This window comes from Paroedura picta, chromosome 6, assembly GCF_049243985.1.
Source record: "Paroedura picta isolate Pp20150507F chromosome 6, Ppicta_v3.0, whole genome shotgun sequence".
Classification (NCBI taxonomy): Eukaryota; Metazoa; Chordata; class Lepidosauria; order Squamata; family Gekkonidae; genus Paroedura; species Paroedura picta.
Genome location: NC_135374.1, coordinates 13305522 through 13327340, shown reverse-complemented (window position 1 = coordinate 13327340; position 21819 = coordinate 13305522). Strand labels below are relative to the sequence as shown.

General features: G+C 49.8%; 1 protein-coding gene across 1 annotated transcript; it reads right to left on the bottom strand.

Moving 5' to 3' along the window:
* Positions 1-308: 308 nt before the first annotated feature.
* ENDOD1 (endonuclease domain containing 1) lies at positions 309-15004 on the bottom strand. Its single transcript, XM_077341484.1, has 2 exons — positions 14234-15004; positions 309-1642 (listed from the first exon to the last, which is right to left on the bottom strand). The coding sequence occupies exons 1-2, from the start codon at positions 14528-14530 to the stop codon at positions 527-529; spliced, it is 1413 nt and encodes a 470-aa protein (XP_077197599.1). The 5' UTR covers positions 14531-15004; the 3' UTR covers positions 309-526.
* Positions 15005-21819: the final 6815 nt, after the last annotated feature.

Sequence of the window (21819 nt, the reverse complement as noted above, 5' to 3'; positions counted from 1 at the left end):
AGTCAGAAGGCTGCACTAGAACCTGAAAACTCGACTGTTTGTTTCTCCTTTATTCACAAAGGCTCTTATGGGTTCCACATCTGCCCCTCCCACCTGGCTGTGATTACACCCTGGCATTGTATGTGAACTAACTGCATGACTTTGTGAGCTCCACAGCTCCCCAGAGCCCCTGGAATTCTGTTCTCCCACAAACCCCAAAAGCTTCCTGAAAATCAGAAAAATGGGAAGTCTATCAGCTTATTCATGTATCCCAGGGAAGAGGACTCTTAAAAGACTCGAAGTGTCACGGAAAATAATCCACTGAAAGCTGAATGCATAAGTAGACCTTTAATTTCTGTAAAATTCCCCTTCCAGGGTCAAGTAGCTCACCCATGTTACCAGAACATTGGTTCATCACGGTTCAGTGTCAACACAATAAATACGTATAGGAGCAGACAGATATTAGGACGGTATCCGGTGGGGGTGGGGGAGAGAATATTGCTTTGGTATTGTTCTTTTGCGATTCAGTTTCCAATTCGGCCCCCGTTTAGAGTTCGGAGGACATTTTAGGCAAACACCATCCGAGTAGGCAAGAAGCAACGTAGCTGAGGCCCTTGGCAAAATTGGTGATGGCATTGATGAGCAGCAGAAACAGCCCGCCGAAGCCCGAAGCGATGTCATGGATGACACAGGGGACGGCGCCCAAGACATAGAAAGGGAAGCAAATGATGTCCACAAGCAGGTTAAGGGGGATGCTGAGCAGGCGGTACACGAGCATCAGGATGTTGTAGATGCTAGACGCGATGCCGTTCAGGATGCAGAGGATCGCCTGCACCAGGTTGACGAAGATGCTCATCAGCACGCCACAGATTCCGCTGAGGAAGGTGCACACCGCCTGGATGAGGCCCCGAACGGCCTGCCAGAGCATACTGCAGATCAGCTGGACCAGCTGCCAAACGAAGCTGCAGATGTACTGCAGCAGCTTGACGATAGGCGTGATGAAGAAGCCCCACAGCTTCATCAGAAAGCCGCTTTCTTCCTTGGTTTCGGTCGTTTGCTGCGGGGTCTGTTTCGCTTGCGGCTCCTCGCCCTCGATCTCCTTGGCAGACTGGTGCACCGCCTCCTGCGCCTTCGGGTCGTTCCTCTCCTGGCCGCAGTGCTCCTTGAACAGCTGGGCCTCACCCGAAAGCTGCTTCTCGAGCTCCTTCAAGGGCAACTCTTTCAGACGGCTCCCGGCAGCCACTTGTTTCTCAAACGCCACAGACCAGGCCTTGGCACCGTCGTCGCAGCAGGCCGCCAGCCAGAGAGACTCGGGGACGGAAACCTTGTCTTTGACTTTGACGGAAGAAGGGATGGCCCCTGAGATGAGGTAGAGGTCTTTCCCGTTCTCGCAGTGAGGCGCCAGAGCCCGGCTTACTAGGTTAGTGACTTCCCAATCCCAGGTTTCCCGGACGTCTGAGGGGACGGGGATGGCGTTGGTCAGCGTGTACGTGGCGGCCTGGTGATCGCCCTTATGGAGAGAGCTGGGGTTCAGTAGTTGTCTCTCATAGCCAGAATCCACGTAGTCTGCCATGAGGGCCTGGTTCTCCCCCAAATTCTCCACTGAACCCGTGATCTCAGATTCTGGCATCATGTCTTCTGAGCCATTTTGAGGGTCATCAATCTGAAATGTTAAGGGGGGGGGGAGAACAATAATTGGATCCAGAGCGAAAATGAAAACCCGGGCCTACATTTGCAACGGGATCTACAGCCCTCTTTAAGTATTTGAAAGGTTGTCACTTGGAGGAGGGCAGGATGCTGTTTCTGTTGGCTGCAGAGGAAAGGAACCGCAGTAATGGGTTTAAACTTCAAGTACAACGATATAGGCTAGATATCAGGAAAAAAATTTTCACAGAGTAATTCAGCAGTGGAATAGGCTGCCTAAGGAGGTGGTGAGCTCCCCCTCACTGGCAGTCTTCAAGCAAAGGTTGGATACACACTTTTCTTGGATGCTTTAGGATGCTTTGGGCTGATCCTGCGTTGAGCAGGGGGTTGGACTAGATGGCCTGTGTGGCCCCTTCCAACTCTATGATTCTATGATTCTACAGTGGTGGCAGCAGTGGGGTTACACGGAAGATTATCCGAGTCCATACAAAACTTCATCCCAAGCCTTTAAAAAGAAAAGCCTTATCAGAATTTGGATTCCCCAAGATGGATCACTAGCCATTCGAACACCTACATCAACCGGAGGACTTCAGAGTTCAGCCTTTTCTTGCACTTTGAAATCTGACATTTCATCATCAGCATCATCATTTCTTCCTCATCATTACCTATTGTTATTATTGTTACCTGTCCTTTCTCTGCAGACTCCATGACACAACAAAAATATAGAAATTTTAAAAATATACAATATCCACATAATATATTTCTGGTAAGGGCTTGGAGGAGAGGCGTGTCTCATGGCTTAAGTGTCACTCAGCGCTTAACAGCCACTCAGGCAGCTGTCCTGCCCCTCAGTGCCTCCTCCTCCAATAAGGAATAAGAGAGGCTCATGATGCTTTCTTCCAAAAAACTGGACTGCTTTCTATAGCTAGCACTGGTTCCATAAGACTGCTGCCTCTTCGTTCCAGTGAGCGTGGTTTTCAGGGCAACGGAAGGACTGATAGATTAATGGTAACCTATTCCAAAATTCTTAGGTGTTTTGGAATCGCCTGCATTGCATTGGCTGTAACATGGCATTGGTTATTAAGACCAATTGCAATAGCAGGACAGGGTGTACAAACCTCTGAGCTCCACAGAGATCTTTATCTGGCTGCATGTTTAAAGTGGGTGGGAGGATAAAGAGTCCAGATTAAGAAAGCCTACTCCCCAAAAAGTGCACCATTTTGTGTCATTTTTATTTTCCCTCACAAAAGGTATTTGAGTGTGATGTAATGGTTAAGACTGCATGGAATTGGGATCGGAGAGACTCAGGTTTGAATCCCCACTTGTGCTGTGGCAGTTCACTGGGTGACCTGAGGTCTGTCTTACTCCCTCAGCCCAGCCTACCTCACAGGGTTGGTGTGAGGATAACATAAAAGGAGCACAAGGTAAGCCGGTTTGGGTCCCCGTTGGGGAGAAAGGCAGGATATAAATAAAGCACATCAACGGATCCAGGCATTGTTGTGCACCCACGCAGAGGAGAGCAGAACACAATATAAACTGAACCCCATTTACAGGAAAATCCTTATCCATTGTTGTTCCTCTATATATTTTTGAAACAGCCTAGGGGGTGGGAGTCTGTCCAAGTTAGAATAGGGCCAATCAGGGTGCAGCCAGCTTTGCCCTGATTGGCCCTGCCCCTGCAGCTCCCGCCCTCTGTCCCTGGACTCTAGCCTCTTTGCTCTCAGACGCCTCAGTGCCTGGAGCCAGCAGCAGGTAAGGGGAGAGGGCCCTGGGCAAAGGGTCGTGGTGGAGGGCTTGCTAACGAGGGCCTCTTGCCCTGCTAAGCAGGGCCTGCTGACTAGGGCCTGCTGACTGCCTGCTAAGGAGCTCTGTCCTGCTAACGAGCTGCTCAGCCCCCGCCCGCCCCACTTGATCTGCCTGCGAACTGCGGCCCAAAGCCACTTTAAGCTGACTGGCAGGGGGCCAGGGGAGGGGACGCTTTGAAGGCCCGTTCTTAGGAAGGGGGTTTGAAGCTAGTCCTACTATAATGCGAAATTATAATATGCCTGAGGAGATGGCATCCTCACCAAGATAGCCCAGATTTGTCCAGTGTTGACCTTGGAAGCGAAGCGGAGTCAGCCCTGATTAGAACCTGGATGGGAGGCCACCAAGGAAGCTCAGGGTCGCTCCGCAGAGGTAGGCAATGGCAAACCACCTCTGCTTGTGTTTTGCCTGAAAACCCAACAGGGACGACATATTGTCAGCTACAACCTGACAACCCTTTTCCACCACCAAGCGGCGTCTGTAAAAATGGTGCATTGTTTCCTGTTTCCCGTGAGGAAGAATGCAGACTCTTGAAACATGCCAACAATTCTCAGGAACTGTGTCACCTAAGCTGTTTTCTTCTATCAATGGGCTGCCTCCTCCCGGGGGTATTTTTCTTGCCACCTTCCACCACGACCGACTGTTTTCATGACTGCCCTTTTAATCTCGCAAATTAAGGGTAATTCTTGGTGTTGCCGCAAGAGCGGTGCCTCCTAAGAGTGACCTCATTCAACCATGGGCATCTGTCACACCCTGTTGATGACTGCAAACAAAACTGTACAACAGCCGTTTACAGCCCCAGTGATGACGAAAAGCAATCACACACACACACCTTTATTGTTTATATATAGGCAGGAGACTGAATGCACTTAAGCAGGGGTAGTCAACCTGTGGTCCTGCAGAGGTCCATGGACTACAATTCCCACGAGCCCCTGCCATTGCTTAGCTTTTTTTTTTCCGTGCCAGCATGGAAAGTGCAGGTTTTCCCTGCTGACAGAAGGACATAGCTCTCCAAGTGCCCGGAGCCCCACACCATGATGGGCCATGGCTTTTCCTAGGACACAGTGATGGCTCAGGGCAAATAAGAACATTTTTGCTATTCTTTGCAGCTAAAAGCAGTCGTGGAAGGGGGCAGTTCAGATCAGAGCCATCGTACCACGGCAGTCAACTCTTTCCCCGTTTGGTTTTCCCAATGTCAGCCACCCCCTGTCGCCATCTGCCCCATTGCAGGTACCACGTCTGGATGTTTTCTTCTTGTAGGCCCAAGCCTGTAATCAAGAAAATGGGACGGGGGGAGGGGTCACCCTTTGAGCCAATACCTAGAGGCCACCTCCTCGTGTTTGCAGCTCTTTATTTCAAAATGCAGGTGTTAATTGGGGCTCTCCATCTAGGCGGCTGGTTTGACCCTCCAATTAAGTCCTACCTATTGCCAATCACAGGAATGAGGTTCAACACCCCCCCTCCTACACCTGTTTGCCAGGCAACCACCTGTAAATAAATGCCACACCTGCCACTACAAAAACATCTCCCCAGTGATCTCCGTGCCTTTCTTGTTACCGAATGCCAGAGCTGTTTTCATCATGAAATCTCCTTGACTGCAGAAGTTGCTTTACGACCCGGCCGACTGCTCGACAGTTGCCTGGCAACCATGTTCACGCATACCTTCCATCCCAACTCCTGCAAAATGCCTGGGCCAGGTTTGGAAATAGGGAATTGCAGGCAGCCACGATCCAGAGAAATGCATAGGAATACATTCAGGAGTCGGGACAGGTCCAGTGGAGGTCAGTGTCCTGTACAAAGTTGAGTTGCTACCCAGTTCTGTTCCAAGCCTGCACAATTCATGCATTCTGACAAATTCAGTCCCTTAAATGGGTTTCAGTCAGCTGCCTGTATTTGCAAAAACTGGGCAGAAGGATTTAGGGGAAACATCGGGAAAGCCACAATACATGGCTGGCGGGCTGCAGGACCCTTGGTGCAGGGCTCTCCAACATAGTGCCCATGCGGCACCCTCTGACACATTTTCTGGCATTGCCCAAGTGTTTGTAGGAAGTGAACAGGACCACAGCAGGATATCTGCCCAGGATGGCTTCTGACTGGCCACGGGATATTAGGTTTGCAACGCAGATTTTTCTAAGAGGCACTTTGGTGTAGTGGTTAAGAGCAGCAGCTTCAAATCTGGAGGCCCAGGATTGATTCCCCACTCCTCCACATTCTGGGTGACCTTGGGCTAGTCACAGTCCTGTTAGAGCTGTTCTCATAGAGCAGTTTCTCTCAGAGCTCTCTCAGCCTCTCTCCTACTTCACAGGGTGTCTGTTGTGGGGAGAGGAAGGGAAGGTGATGGTCAGCCGCTTTGAGACTCCTTTGGGCAGGGCATAAAAACCAACTCCTTTTTCTAAAACATTGTTTTGCCAGCAGCTTCCCCCACAACACAAGTACCTTCATTGTGTGACTGCAGGTAAACTTGAGAAGCCATTTTGTGGCTGCCCCTGCCCCGCTCTTGTCAGAATTCCACAGGTGGCCACAGGCTCAAAACGTTTGGGGACTCCTGCTTTAGTAGATCACAACTTGCACCAGCCCTCTCCAGCCTCCTGTAATTGGCTTTCACTAAGAAAAAAGCAAAAGCCAATACACCACAGAAATGACAAGACTGAGCCAAAGTAATCTGAACAGTAGCTGGTATCCCTGACAGCATCCTGTAATAAACCAGAAGCCAAGTGGCACCTGAAAGTCTGGCCACATTTATCTGTTCCACTTAATATTTCTGGTAAGGGCTTGGAGGAGGAGCATGTCTCATGGCTTAAATGCCACTCAGCACTTGACACCCACTCAGGGCAGCTCTCCCGCCCGAGTGCCTCTTCCTCCAACCGGCTTGCCTGGCTGTCCAGCAGGCAGCCAATCACCTTCCATCCCCCACCCCTGACCACCCCCTCCTGCTTCCGCTTCCCTCTAAGGCTTGGAGGCTGCAGATTCCTGCTGTGTGAGAGCTGCCCCTGCCAGTGAGTTTCCTAACAGCTTCCTGCAGCCTTTTCAGGTCCTGGGGGGGAGGGGGAGGCCGTCCACAGAGTTCTTCCACTCCACCCCCCTAATCTAGCGCCCATTGTATTCCTGAATGCAAGGGCTTGGCCCCTAGTTTCAATATGAGCTTGGCCCCTAGTTCCAATATGGGAAAAAGCAAGCCTGTGCAATTCGACTTGTGATTTATCGTACTTGTACAGCACTATCCCAAGCTCTGGGAGAATTGTGACACAAGGTCACCCAGCTGGCTGCATGTGGAGGTGGAGTGGGAAATCAAGCCTGGTTCTCCAGTTTAGTGTCTGCCACTCTTCACCACTACATTACACTGTGTCTCAAAAGAAAGAAAAAAAGATCAAACTGTTAATTTTAATTAATCTCTTAATACTTTAAAAAATACCCACCATTTCCTAGTCTTATAATCTGCCTTAAGTATTTGTACAGGAGACCCCCAAGGTGGCAAACCACCTTCGAATGGCTTTTGTCTTGAACCCCCTCCACATGCAGCCAGCTGGGTGATCTTGGGCTCGTCACAGCCCTGATAGTGCTGTTCTGACTGAGCTCTCTCAGCCTCACCTACCTCACAGGGTGTCAGTTTTGGGGAGAGGAAGGGAAGACAAATGTAAACCACTTTAGTGTGTAAACTCCTTTAGGCAGTGTAAAGGAGGGTATAAAAACCAACTCTTCGTCTTCTCATCACAACCAGCTGCAGCTTGGAAGCGCTCTACAATTACCACCTGCATGGAAGATTTCAAAGGGCAGACAGCAACAGCCTCCAGGGAAGATCTGCTTGGATGGCTAAATGCTTGGAAGCAAGGGGTCAGGTGAGTTGTGTTGGTCTGAAGCAGCAGGACAAAGTGTGAGTCCGGTGGCAACTTTAACACCAACAGCTTTCGTGCCTACCTTGCAGGGCTGTCGTGGGGATAAAATGGAAGAGGGGGGGGAATGATCTTGTAAGCTGATTTAGGTCCACCCTGAGCCAAAAAGCAGAGTACAAATAAAAACACTGATAAAGAAGAATACTTCTTCAAAGATTTCCTCAGCCATAACATATAGGTAGAGAGAGGGTTGGGGATGGGGGTTAATTATCAAGAAGGACTATTTCCATGCATAAGAAACTGGGTGATTACAGTATTTGCTGGTGTATAAGACTACTTTCCCCCCCTGAAAAACATGCCTTCAAGTGGGGGGGTCGTCCTATACGCCGGGTGCACTTCGGGATAGACATAGCTGCCCATAGTGGCCCATAGTACCGTAATGTATTGTAACAAACTCTATATTTTGAGTGGAAATGTTGGGGGGTCGTCTTATACGCCCAGTCGTCTTATATGCCGGCAAATATATCTGAGACTGGATTAAGGCAGAAGGCCTGTGGATGGCCAAACATCAGCATTCAGAGAAAAGCAAATGGCACTCAGTTGGCATACAGATCTGGTGAGAATTAAGCTGGAGTCCACTGGCACCCCAAAACCAGCATTATTCTGGATATAAGCAGGGACTGGCTTGGCATGTGTCAAGGCGACCCTCCTTCAGTTACGCCGAAACAGACGGAAGTAAGAATCCAAGTGCTGCTGTTTATCCTTTTTATGTTATCACGTGCAAAGCAGGTTCATCCTTTGTTCCGCTGGCCCTAGAAAACAACTCTGCAAGGAAGGCAGAAGACTCACTGCTGACATGCTATGGATGTGGAACAAAGGCGAAAAGGCGGAAATAACTCGCTCACGGGCAGATGCTGGGACGTGACCTCTAGACCTCGCCATGCACTGGCCCACAGTAGGAGGGACTTCACGAAAACCAGGAGACGGAGAAATGGCTGGTTTCCCAGAGGTGTCGAAACGGCTGGGAGATGAGCGTGAGCCGAGCCAGTTAGTTAGAGGAGGTTGGGAAAAGGCCAGGCAGGTTGGAAAAAGAAGAGGAGTTGGTTCTTATATGCCGCTTTTCTCTACCCGAAGGAGGCTCAAAGCGGCTTACAGTTGCCTTCCCTTCCCTCTCCCCACCACAGACACACTGTGAGGTGGGTGAGGCTGAGAGAGCCCTGATATTACTGAAGAAGAAGATTTGGTTCTTATATGCTGCTTTTCTCTAGCAGAAGGAGTCTCAAAGCGGCTTACAGTCGCCTTCCCATTCCTCTCCCCACAACAGACACCCTGTGCAGAGGGTGAGGCTGAGAGAGCCCTGATATCACTGCTCGGTCAGAACAGTTTTATCAGTGCCATGGCGAGCCCAAGGTCACCCACCTGGCTGCATGTGGGGGAGCGCAGAATCGAACCTGTCATGCCAGATTAGAAGTCCGCACTCCTAACCACTACACCAAGCTGGCCAGGCAGGTGAGTGCTGAAGTGTCTTCCAGGTACTCATTAAGGATGTTTCGGATTCCAAAGGGAAGACATAATGCACTTGAAGGCTGAAATTAAAGCATATTTGGGAATCTCGCCTTAGGTTGCCAGCCACCTTCTCCTTCTGTGTACTAAACAGCTGTGTGACTGATCAAAGTGAAGCTGTCGGTGCATGGCAGCTCAAAGGGGGGAAAAAACTCAACCTGCTAAATCCAAGGCCAGAACACTTGAAGGGAGGAAAAAGCATCAAGAAGACTAATGTAACAACCCAGTAATTCATGAAAAGAGATACAGAGATGGAAGCCACTTTCATGTGTACTAAATAATGCAGCTTAAATACAATTCAGTGACCGTCTGCAAGTAGATCTTGTCATTTCACACAATAAAATCCAGTTCCAAAGCGCGTTGAAAAGAGATTGAAAGTTTATTGTTTGGTAAGTTTATTGTTTGGTAAACACCCGGATAGACAGAGTGGTGGGATTAGTGTCAGAATAGGCTCTGCGCACCAGGATAGAAGAGTGCTGTGGTTAGTTCAGAATAGGATCTGGGTTCAAATCCCCTCTGCCACAAAAGCTTTATGGAGGAGTAACACTGGGGCTGTCAATTTCTCAGCCAAGCCTACCATGCAGGGTTGTTGTTATTTGTGGGGATCAAATGGAAGAGGGGAGAACGATATTTTAATGCTTTGGGTCCACCCTAGGCTAAAAAGAAGAGTATGAAAATACAGTAATTAAAGGAGCACCACATAAAAAATCACTATGCAGTTATCAGCTCAAGGGCTGACCAGTTCTGCATTTGGTTGCCATGGGTGACCAACCAGCTGTATCCAGGAAACCAGTGGCTGCAATACAGCCCTTTCCTGTCATTAAGTGACACACCAGGCTAGACTGCCTCTTAACATGGAGGTTCCACTTACCTGCCCCTAGCTAGTAGCTACTGTTAGGCACATCCCTTATAAAACTAATCATTTTTAAGCCCTCGGGACTTATCATGGAGTCCCTCAGGAATAACTGCTCTCTGTATAGGCCACGCCATCTTCGACTGACAGGCCAAGTTACACCAGTTGATCAACATGGAGGGGATGACTAGGGAACAAATTACTGGGGACATCTTCCTAGTCACTCAACAGGGACCAGCGTATTACAACGCGTAATAGCACTGAGCTTCAAAGATCCGAAATCAGGCCTGGCCCACACACGCAAGTGAATCACCGGATTTCTCAACCTTTGATTATTGCACTCTGGGGGCTGTTTCCTATTACAGGTGGTTTCTTGGCACTTTGTCATGGGATGTGTGAGGCATTTCCAGAAGAAGTAGCAGCGCCTTTGAAGGGCTATGGAGGTTTACCCTATCCACACTTCTAAGGCACCCACGGAAATCTTGGCCAAATTAGACATGGCAGCGTCCTTGGGGCAGGACCCTACCATATCTAGCTTGACCCTCGGTTATCAAGCCAGTCTTCCTGTATACATGAACCAGTAAATAATAGAACAGAAACAGAGTTGGCCATCCAGGCCATCTAATCCAACCCCCTGCTCAGTGCAGGATCAGCTGAAAGCCTCCAGGAGAAGGATCTGTCCAGCCGCTGACCACCAGTGAGGGGGAGCTCCCCACCTCCTTAGGCAGCCCATTCTACAGCTGAACTAGACTCACAGGATCCTAGTGTGGGAAGGGGCCACCCAGGCCATCTAGTCCAAACCCCTGCTCAGTGCAGGATCAGCCCAAAGCACCCAGGATAAATATCTGTCCAGCCACTGCTTGAAGACTACCAGTGAAGGGGAGCTTACCACCTCCTTAGGCAGCCAATTCCACTGCTGAACTACGCTTAGTGTGAATTTCTCTCCCTTGAGATCTAGTTGGGATTGCATAGTTTAAACCCATTACTTCAGGTCCTGTCCTCTGCTGCCAACAGGAACCTTTCCCTGCCCTCTTTTAAGGGACAACCTTTAACATACTTCTAGAGAGCCATCATGTCCCCTCTCAACCTCCTCTCCTCCCAGCTGAACATTCCCAAGTCCCTCGGCCTTTCCTCACAGGGCTTGGTCACTGTCTCTCAGCCCAATGGATCAATGCAAAATAAGCTTGAGAGATCATTTTCCATGCTGAGATCTGCAGAAATAATAAATCATATACCCTGCTCTGTGCACACACAAACTCTCTCTCTCTCTCTCTCTCTCTCTCTCTCTCTCTCTCTCTCTCCAGAATTTTCACTGCACCCAGTTCTTGAAACATTTTGAAATATTTATCTGGCAACTCAGCCAGACACACCTTTCCCTCCTGGCTGGCTAAAACCGTTTCCACAATCATCTCATACTACCACACCCCAAAACGATCCACACTGACTAGGCTGCAGCCTCCGTCCCATATTCGGGGGCAAAATGGCTGCTCTCCACAGGGCCCTGAGGGGGAGCAGCTGACCGAGGTGCCAGGGGAGCTCTGGGAACTTGTCCGACAGATCGTTGCGCCTCTTGGCTTTGCGTCATGGTCTTGCCAGGAAAAATAACCTTTCCCCCCTCCGACCCTTGCCAGTATCTCAGGCCTCCCTTTCTAACTGAGCACCTCTAACAGGGCGGCGCAAAGCAGAACATCACCCAGCATCAAAACATGCTTCAAACTGCTCAACTGGCCCCCAGGCCTAACAATGTCTCCCTTAAAGACTCTGTGAACTTCTCTGTTAAAGAGGACCTAGAGCACTACAAAAGGATGCATTTGTACGTGAAAGAATAGCTGACACTTCTCCTCCTTCCCCTTTCCCTGTTCATTTGGCCTGGAATCTCTTTTCTGTTTTGAGCCGAAGACTGTTTGCGCCACGAGGGCCGGGGCAGAGGCTGGCACAAGCTTCACTTCCCCCGGGAGGCGGCCTCCCCCTCTCCCTGTGAGAACCGTGGATCCTGGGCAACATTCCAGGGATTCCCCGGGCCACTTATCAGGCAGGCCTCTGTGAGAAGATCAGCAATGGGGAAACAAACTTCCAGTTCCTCCAACATTAGTGTGTGTATGTGGGGTGGGGTGTGTGTTTCCTTGCAATGCACAGCTGTAGAGAGGATGCATTTACATTCAGCACAAATGCAAGACGAAAAGGAGCTGAATACACATTAACTAGTCCTTTGGCCCATCAAGGTCAGTATTGTCCAGCCAGACTTACAGTGAATCTCCAGGGTTTCAGGCTGAGCAATTTCACATCACCTGCTACCAGGTCCTCACCTGGAGATGCCAGAGATTGAACCTGAGATGTTTAACGTCGGTTGACTACTCCTGTTCTACAGCATACAGAGTTTCTCTGGTATACGTATAATTTACGTATACTCTACTTATCACTTTACAACTTCATTCCCTCCTCTTTCATTTTATCCTAACAACCACAAAGCAATGAGGCAGGACACGCGGAGAGAGTCTGATGGAGGTCAAAGACCACCCGTTGAGCTTCCCTGGCAGCATGAGGATTTGAGCCTGGGTTTCTTAATACCCCGCCTTTCACTGCCCGAAGGAGTCTCAAAGCGGCTTCCATTCTCCTTCCCTTCCTCTCCCCGCAACAGACACCTTGTGAGGTAGTTGGGGCTGAGAGAGCTCTGACAGGACTGCTCTGTGAGAACAGCGCTATCAGGACTGCAACAAGTCCAAGGTCACCCAGCTGGCTGCATGTGGAGGAGTGGGGAATCAAATTCAGCTCTTCAGATTAGAAGCGGCCGCTCTCAACTACTACACCAAGCTGTAACCCCTATCCAGGGCTGGCCTAGTAAACAAGCAGCAGATAAGTCCGGGAGAACTTTCCATGCAGAAGATCCCAGGCTCAATCTACACCCTGTCCAGTGAAAAGACTTGCAGGTGGTACTTGGAAGGCAGCTCCAGACAAGTTTTGGGTTACATAAACCAGCAAGACTGTCAGCCAAAAGGGTGGGGAGAGATGTCTTTTGAATCTAGCTTTCTATATGGGAAGCAGTTATGGCTCAAAAGAAGATCATGTGATGTGTATGCACTAGGAGCAAAGTTCACTCTCTGGCATCACCCGCCGAAATTATCCTAGGAAGTTGGTCCTTGGGAGAGATCCTGGAGAACTGCCCCCAGACAGAGCAGAACATACCGAACTGGAGCTGTGGTGGCCAATCGCTGGCTATCCTGATGTCCATGGACTACAATTCCCATCAGCCTCTGCCAACAAAGATCCAGAAGGAACTTTCCCTCATCTGTGGTCTGCTGTGGACAAGCCCAGGTACATGTGAACAATGGGCCAGAACTGTGGCAAACCTAGATACAGATCGCTCGCTTCGTAATTATGGGATGTATAAAAAAGGGATGCAGCACAATATAGCCCTATTTCATCAGACTTCGGAAGCCAAGCAGGGTCAGTACTTGGGAGGGCGACCACCAAGTCCCTTTAGTGATCTCCCCCCCACCACCAAAAAAGGAAAAACTGACATGTCCTCTCATCATCCCCGGTCGTTTCTAAAGCCTTGTCTCATTTTCTCTTGTAATTATTCTCGCAATTCTCCGCAGTACATGTTACAGAACTTTAATTAATTAAACCACACAAAGAGCACCAGGATTGGTCGGGGGGGAGAGTAAAAAATGTGATCAGACTCTTTTTTTGAATAGTTGCCACAGCGTTAGGATTGGCCACAGTTCCCTCTAGGCCTCCCAGTTTCCCTGGGCTGGGCTACTGCAGAATCTGAAAAAGGATGCTCATGGGGGGGGGGGCGCTCAACTAAGGCTTGCTGGCAAGTCCTTGGGGGGGGGCTCTGGTTCACTTTGAACCCAGCTGCTGTTCTCCGCTTCAAATCCAGGCATCTCCCGGAAAGAGGATCAAGCACGGCCCCTAGAGCAGGGGTAGTCAACCTGTGGTCCTCCAGATGTCCATGGACTACAATTCCCATGAGCCCCTGCCAGCAAACGCTGGCAGGGGCTCGTGGGAATTGTAGTCCATGGACATCTGGAGGACCACAGGTTGACTACCCCTGCCCTAGAGAGCCACCACCAGTTAGAGGAGATAGTACCGACTTGATCGACCAAAGAACCAGTCCAAAGGGGAGATCACACTGCTGTTCACCAAGTTCTAAGGTGAAGGGCTGTGCTTCCGTGGTCAAGCATCTTTGCCAGGCGAGCACAGGGCCCCAGGTTCAATTCCCGGACAGCGCCAGTCAACGAGACCAGGTAAAAGGTGATGCGGAAGAGCAGCTGTCAATCAAAGTAGACAATCTTGACCTTGCCAGACCAAGGGCCAGGCACCGTTGAGGGACAGCTCGGTGTAATTTCAAAGCTGCATCCCACCCCCCCCCCACCACCCGGATTGGGCCAGGGTCTGGGATAACCATCCTCCAGTCGGCCCCCTGCCTGCAAACTCCCGCCCCTTTCCTCCAGACCTCCCTCGCAGGGTCGTTGTGACGCGGGAGAAAGACCCGCCCTGCCCTGAAACGGACCCCAAGCCTCCCTCCCTCCCCCCTCCCGGGCCCCGTCCCGCTCACCTGCGGCTCCACCAGCCAGGCGTCCTCCCCGCTCGGCGCCGCCTCGCTGTACCTGAAGGCCGCGTAGACGGGCACCTTGTCGCGCGCGCTGTAGAGGGTGGCGAAGCGCGGCTGCTGCTTGTACGTCTGGCAGACCCTCAGGTGCGACGGCGGCCCGGGCAGGCCCTCGGGGGGCGTCTGGCCCAAGAAGAAGGCGTCGCATTCCGCAAAGCCCGCTTCGTCCGGGCCCAGCACCCGCGCCCGGGCCGGGGCCAAGGCCGCGGCCAGCAGCAAGCCGAGCGCAAAGGCCAGCCGCATCTCGGGCAGGTCCCTGGTTTCCTTCGCTGGCGAGGTCCCTCGGCGGGCGAGGCGAGGCGAGGCGAGGCGAGGCGGCGGGAGCGGGGAGAGGAGCGCGAGGGCGCAGCAAGCGGGTGGCTCCGAGGCGCGCGGCGCAGCCTTGGCCAAATGCGGCGCCGCGGCCGAGGCGCGCGTCAAATAGCCTTTCCGCCCGGCGAGCGCGGACACGTGAAGGGCCGCCTCGCTGACACACGCCGCAAACGCGCCCGGGCGGCGCTCTGCACGCGCTCAGAGCCCCGCGCGCCCCGCGCCAGGGCGAGGAGGGGGCGGGGGAGATGCTTGGCGTGCCTCGGAGCCCCACGTCACCGCCTCAGCCCCCGCGCCTCGCGCCGGCCCGCCGGCAGGGAGAGCACGACTGCATTGCGGCGCGGCGACGGCGGCACCACGACGCCCCCTTTCCAGGCGCGCGACGCCGGCCTGGCAGACCCCACCTCCTGGGCGCATCCCGGCCACCCCCCTGCTGGTGGCGGGTGGAGGACTGAGAGGGGCGGTGCCGAAGACTTAGTCTCGGGAACAGGCATCCCCGAGGGGGGGGGGGAGAGGGAGTGCCCCCGCCCCCTTGAAAAAATTATATCAATCTGCTAGAAAGTTTGATTATAGACACCTCAACAGAAAACACCACAGACCAAAAAGAGAGGTTGAGGGACTGGGGAACGTTCAGCCTGGAGAAAAGGAGGTTGAGAGGGGACATGATAGCCCTCTTGAAGTATTTGAAAGGTTGTCACTTGGAGGAGGGCAGGATGCTGTTTCTGCTGGCTGCAGAGGAATGGACGCGCAGTAATGGGTTTAAACTACAAGTACAACGATATAGGCTAGATATCAGGAAAACATTTTTCACAGTCAGAGTAGTTCAGCAGTGGAATAGGCTGCCTAAGGAGGTGGAGAGCTCCCCCTCACTGGCAGTCTTCAAGCAAAGGTTGGATACACACTTTTCTTGGATGCTTTAGGATGCTTTGGGCTCATCCTGCGTTGAGCAGGGGGTTGGACTAGATGGCCTGTGTGGCCCCTTCCCACTCTATGATTCTATAAAAATATCTGGTTACACCGATGGGAATAAACCTTTGTCAGTCATTATGGTGCCACCCAAGAAAGAAAGACACCAACGCCGTCCAAATAAAGTGAACAGCAAAAGCGGGAAGGAGATAACCCGACCTAGCGGATGGGAGTTGGGACCCTTAGAGGTTGAATAGATGAAATAGTCAAATACAAATGTTTATTCTATTGCTGTGCACAATTTTAAAACATCAACATTAGTCTCACACTGTGGCACGAATCCAGGGCGTATTGACGCATGGAGAAATGATCCGATACCAAAAACCCGAAATGCATTTCAACCCCTCTTGGGGTCTTCCTCAGTGGTCTGATATTTGAATACAATTGGGTAATACAGTAATGGGGGTTATAAAGTGGTTAAAATAATAATCTCCCACACTTATCAAATGTGTCCAAATATCTCTCTTGGGGCCTGCCGTTGAAATAATTATTCTCCAAAATTGCTCCCTTATTATAGACCTCTCAGTCTGAGTGCATTCTCATGCGTCTCATAGAATGTAGAGCTTCCATCTAAATTTGGAATTCTTTCTACGTCAAATTATATAATCCAGTTCTAAGCAATGTTATAGACATCACCATAATCCCGCATAACAAACTATGACAACAAAAGGCCTCCATCCGATTAAAGGAGATGATGATGATGATGTTATCCATTCAGTCGTGTCCGACCCTCAGCGATTCTATAGGAAAGTCTTCGCCATGCGTCCCTGTCTCTGACTGCTTCTTTTAATTGGTTCATGGTTATCCCTGTATCAGCTTTGATTGTGTCGAGCCAGCGGACTTGTTGGAGACCGTATTTCCTTTTGCCACTGACTATGCCGAGCATTAATGATTTTTCTACCGAGTTTGGTCGCATGATGTGTCCAAAGTAAGTGAGCTTTAGCCGTAATATCTTCTCTTCTAGTGACATAGTTGGTTTGCTCCTCTCTAAAACTAGCTTGTTGGTAACTTGGGCTGTCCATGGTATTCGCAGCATTCATCCCCAACACCATCATTCGAAAGCATCTATTCTCCTCCTGTCTTCCTTCTTCAGGGTCCAACTTTCACATCCATAGGTTGTTATGGGGAAGACAATGGCGCTGATTAGCCGGCACTTTGTATTAAGGCTGAAGAACTAAATGCACAAGGAATATGTGGAGGTGGGGGGCGGGGGCCTAGCTGAGGTGGGAGAGGTGCTGGCAGGGGGTATGGGGTAGGGTTGCCAGAACCACCTGAAGGTTTTGGGATGGATCTCAGGGAGAGCCGGGCCCTCAGTGGGGCACAATCCCATCAAGTCCACCCTCCAAAAGCTTCCATTTCCTCCAGGGGAACTGATCTATGTAGTCTGTAGGTGAGCCGTGATTCCATCCAGCGGTTCCCGAGGTCCTACCTGGAGGCTGGCATCCTTAGCTGTTTCCTCCCCACCCACCTACCTCCCAGATCTCCATCTAGTTATACCTGCAGAGCATCAAACCCCATTGTGTTCAGTGGTAGGTGAGTGGTTAAGGGAACATGGTGTTCCGCCGGGGCAACAGGATCGGAAAAGCAATATGCTAATTATAATTCTTGGCAAAACAACTGTGTGCCAAGGAAACAGGGGTATGAACGAGACATGGTAATACACATAACCGCACATCGTGTGACTTTGAAACTGAGCAAACATCATGTTCTATGCGTCGGGCGCGTGGAAAAGGTAATGGGGATACGATTGTGCCATTACACATGAGCGTCCGCTCTTCCACCAGCACGAGGCCTGTCGTACATGCAGAACTCTTCTGTGGAACTCGGCCTATGATGCTGCAATTGCCTGATGACGAAGACCCAGTGTACCGCACGAGATGGCTGTTTTTTAAAACTTATTTATCACTGCCGGATAAAGACCATTGCACTCCGGTTCTGAATGAATGAATGAATGATGGATAAATTGAACTGAAGGACTGCAATCTGGATTTTCAGATAGTCAGGTGGATAGGGAATTGGTTAGAGAACCGCACTCAAAGAGTTGTTGTCAATGGTGTTTCATCAGACTGGAGAGAGGTGAGTAGCGGGGTACCTCAGGGTTCGGTGCTCGGCCCGGTACTTTTTAACATATTTATTAATGATCTAGATGAGGGGGTGGAGGGACTACTCATCAAGTTTGCAGATGACACCAAATTGGGAGGACTGGCAAATACTCCGGAAGATAGAGACAGAGTTCAACGAGATCTGAACACAATCGAAAAACGGGCAAATGAGAACATGATGCAATTTAATAAAGATAAGTGTAAAGTTCTGCATCTGGGTCAGAAAAATGAAAAGCATGCCTACTGGATGGGGGATACGCTTCTAGGTAACACTGTGTGTGAACGAGACCTTGGGGTACTTGTGGATTGTAAACTAAACATGAGCAGGCAGTGTGATGCAGCGGTAAAAAAGGCAAATGTCATTTTGGGCTGTATCAACAGAGGCATCACATCAAAATCACAAGATGTCATAGTCCCATTGTACTATGCGGCATTGGTCAGACCACACTTGGAGTACTGTGTGCAGTTCTGGAAGCCTCACTTCAAGAAGGACGTAGATAAAATTGAAAGGATACAGAGGAGAGCGACGAGGATGATCTGGGGCCAAGGGACCAAGCCCTACGAAGATAGGTTGAGGGACTTGGGAATGTTCAGCCTGGAGAAAAGGAGGTTGAGAGGGGATATGATAGCCCTTTTTAAGTATTTGAAAGGTTGTCACTTGGAGGAGGGCAGGATGCTGTTTCTGTTGGCTGCAGAGGAGAGGACACGCAGTAATGGGTTTAAACTTCAAGTACAACGATATAGGCTAGATATCAGGAAAACATTTTTTCACAGTCAGAGTAGTTCAGCAGTGGAATAGGCTGCCTAAGGAGGTGGTGAGCTCCCCCTCACTGGCAGTCTTCAAGCAAAGGTTGGATGCACACTTTTCTTGGATGCTTTAGGATGCTTAGGGCTAATCCCGCGTTGAGCAGGGGGTTGGACTAGATGGCCTGTATGGCCCCTTCCAACTCTATGATTCTATGAATGAATGAGTTTATTAAATGCAGCCATTCTCAGATAAAGCAAATACAAACAATGTAATGTAAAACATTTAAAAAATAATATTAAAACTCCTGATCCTCTGTCAGATCAATCCAGGAGGAAGTATCACAACAGACAGTCCCGTTCTGTTCTCCGGCCTGATGCACCTTTGATATTTCTGTCTTGTCTTTTGCTGGCTTGACACGGCACGTGTGGACTGATTTTACCGAGAAGCAGGGTGCTTGGGTTCAGCGAGATGATACCAGTGTGATCCTTTTCTTGCGATCCCCAAGCCGTGTAAGTATGAAGATCCTCTAACAATCACAGTGTAAAGGCTCCCTAACCTGAAAATAGGTGCAACAATACTTTTAATGTACATCTCATATCTATCTGATCTGCTCTTTTTATTGTACACGGTACAAGCAGGGAGGCTATGAGAAATCACAGGCCAGGGGGATAGTTTAGAAATTCAGACCCCGTAAAATGTCCTTCTAGGATATGATGAGGTAGGATATGATGAGGTTTCCCCCGTTTCTTTTGAGGTCCGGTGTGGTATAGCGGTAAAGAGCGGCAGACTCTAATCTGGAGAAACAGATTTGACCCCCCTCCATATGCAGCCAGCTGGATGACCTTGGGCTAGTCACAGTTCTCTTACAGCTGTTCTTGCAGGGCAGTTTCCTCAGCCCCACCTAGATCACAGAGTATCTGTTATGGGGGAGAGGAAGGGAAAGGCATTTGTAAACCACTTTGGGACTCCTTTGGGAGGCGAAAAGCGGGGTACAAAGAAACAGCTCCTTCATCATCATCTTCTTCTGAATCTCTATCATTACCAGCCTCCCCTCCTTCACAGAGTGTCTGTTGTCGGGAGAGGAAGGGAAGGTGATTATAAGCTGCTTAGAGACTCCTTTGAGTAGTAAGAAGCGGGGTATAAAACTCCCAACTTTTCTTCTTCATGCCCACCACTCCCTCTTCCACTGCCCTGTTTCACCAATTTTTTTTTAATTGTTGCTATAGCTGTGCAGTTAAAAGACCTCTCAGGAGCTTGTATCCCACCCAAACATCTTGTTCTGTGCTACTGAACTGCAACCCAACATGGCTTCTCTCTAAAAATATTTACTACTGGTGTGTGTGTTTATTTTTTAAACCCTGCAAAAGACCCACCAGTGGAAGAGGGTGGGAACAACATGCATGAGAGGAAATGGTGCTGGAATGGGTTTGGAGGTCTCCCCTTCTCGTACATACAGGGATCAAACTTGCTTTGACAACTACATTCCCAGAGTTGGAATATGCAAGCTCTGCAGTGTGCATGATTGAGCAGAATATGAAGAGTGCCCTGCAGGAGGCAACGGAGGAGACATGTATTTAGTATAGTTAGATTGGGAACGTCCTGATATTTTCAAATGATATCCTCCAGTGTCTTGATTGGCTCTTCCTGCCCCTTTGAGCCTACTTCCTCCCTGCTTGCCTCCTCAACAGACAAAATGACTGCAGCTGACAGTTAGACCGCTAGACAAGACTTGTCTTCTCTTTCTACGTTAAGTTTGTTTCTCTTCTTAATAAAACTATTTTATTCTTTTAATCAGTCTGGTGCATCATCCCTTTCTCAGTTTAAACTCTGCCAATGCCCAGAGGGATCGACCAGTTTGGAAAAACGTGTTGTGATGCAGCAGGAAAACCTGGAAAGGGAACAACTGCATGACAATGTCACTGGAAAGCTACCCTCCCATATGCACGCATGCGCACACGCATTGCAGTTGTGGGGAAGGGCTGGTATGGGGGCAATGGCCAGCATGGAGGTAACTCTTGACCATATAAGAAATTGGTTCCATCCTAAAACAACAAAAAAACTGATGTTGCCCAAATCGTTTCTATATCTTTGTAGGGATTTTAGCTCAGTTTATAATCGTTTTGGTGATGTGTGAGGAAACACCACATTCAGAACCTCTGAATCCCAGAATCAAGAGGCCACATAAGGGTCTCTGTGACCTGTTGTTTGTTTGTTTATTATTTGATTTATTACCCACCACTCTTGGCATTCTGGCTAGTGGCCGGTTACATAACAATCCAACACAGTAAAATCCCCAATTAGAACCCCATTTAAGACCCATATCCTTAAAAACCTCGACAGTACTATACAGATGGCGGTAAAATTTTACAGATGGCCTTTTCGGTCCTGGCCCCCACCTGGTGGAGTGAGCTCCCAGGTGAGCTACGAGCCCTGCGGGACCTTTCAACGTTCCGCAGGGCCTGCAAGACGGAGCTCTTCCGCCAGGTCAACGGTTGAGGCTGGGGCTGCTGTGGTACATCGACTGCTCTCCCCCGGGCTTCTTCTTGAACATCGTTGACCTCCTTCTCCTCCAACCCCCCCTTTTTAGGAAGTGGGGTAGGAAGGGGATCTTATTATTGTGCCGCCACGTTGTGACATTTTAAAGTCTTTTAATGGGAGTTTTAATGGGGTTTTAAGACACTGTAACCCTCCACGAGCCATTTGGGAGTGGTGGGAAATAAATCAAAATAATAATAATAATAATAATAATAATAATAATAATAATAATAATAATAATAATAATAATAATAATAAATAAGCCCTCCCTACCATGGGGAGGCTGCCAGCTGGGACGCTGAGAGAGTTTGACAACTGGTCACACCGACAACAGAGCCAGCGTGGCATCATCTCTTCCCAGGGGGGCCCGCCAGATCTTCCCCGGGCGCTGGCCTCAACCATAAACCTGGTGGAAGAGCTGCATTTTGCAAGCCCTCCAAAGCAGGGGTGTCCAAACTGTTGCTCTCCAAGATGTCCATGGACTACAAATTCCATGAGCCCCTGCCAGCATGACTCATGGGAATTGTAGTCCATGGACTGTCCAGCAAATGCTGGCAGGGGCTCATGGGAATTGTAGTCCATGGACATCTGGAGGACCACAGGTTGACTACCCCTGATCTAGAGAGCCTCCGTTTGGCCACCCCTGCCTCAGAGGAACTGGTTGAGAGCCAAGTACAAAGAAGCACCACAGGTCAGCAATTAGCGTGAAAACAGGGAATACCTGGGTAAAGAGACTACCAAATTAATTAACAAAACATTTTTCCTTCTTTGATGTCCAGCCAGATTGATCTCTGGGTTGATTTTTCTTCAAGGATCTTTCCTCAGTGGGTAGGACGGCATTTACAATTTACGTGGAATCCCAAAGCCTCGAT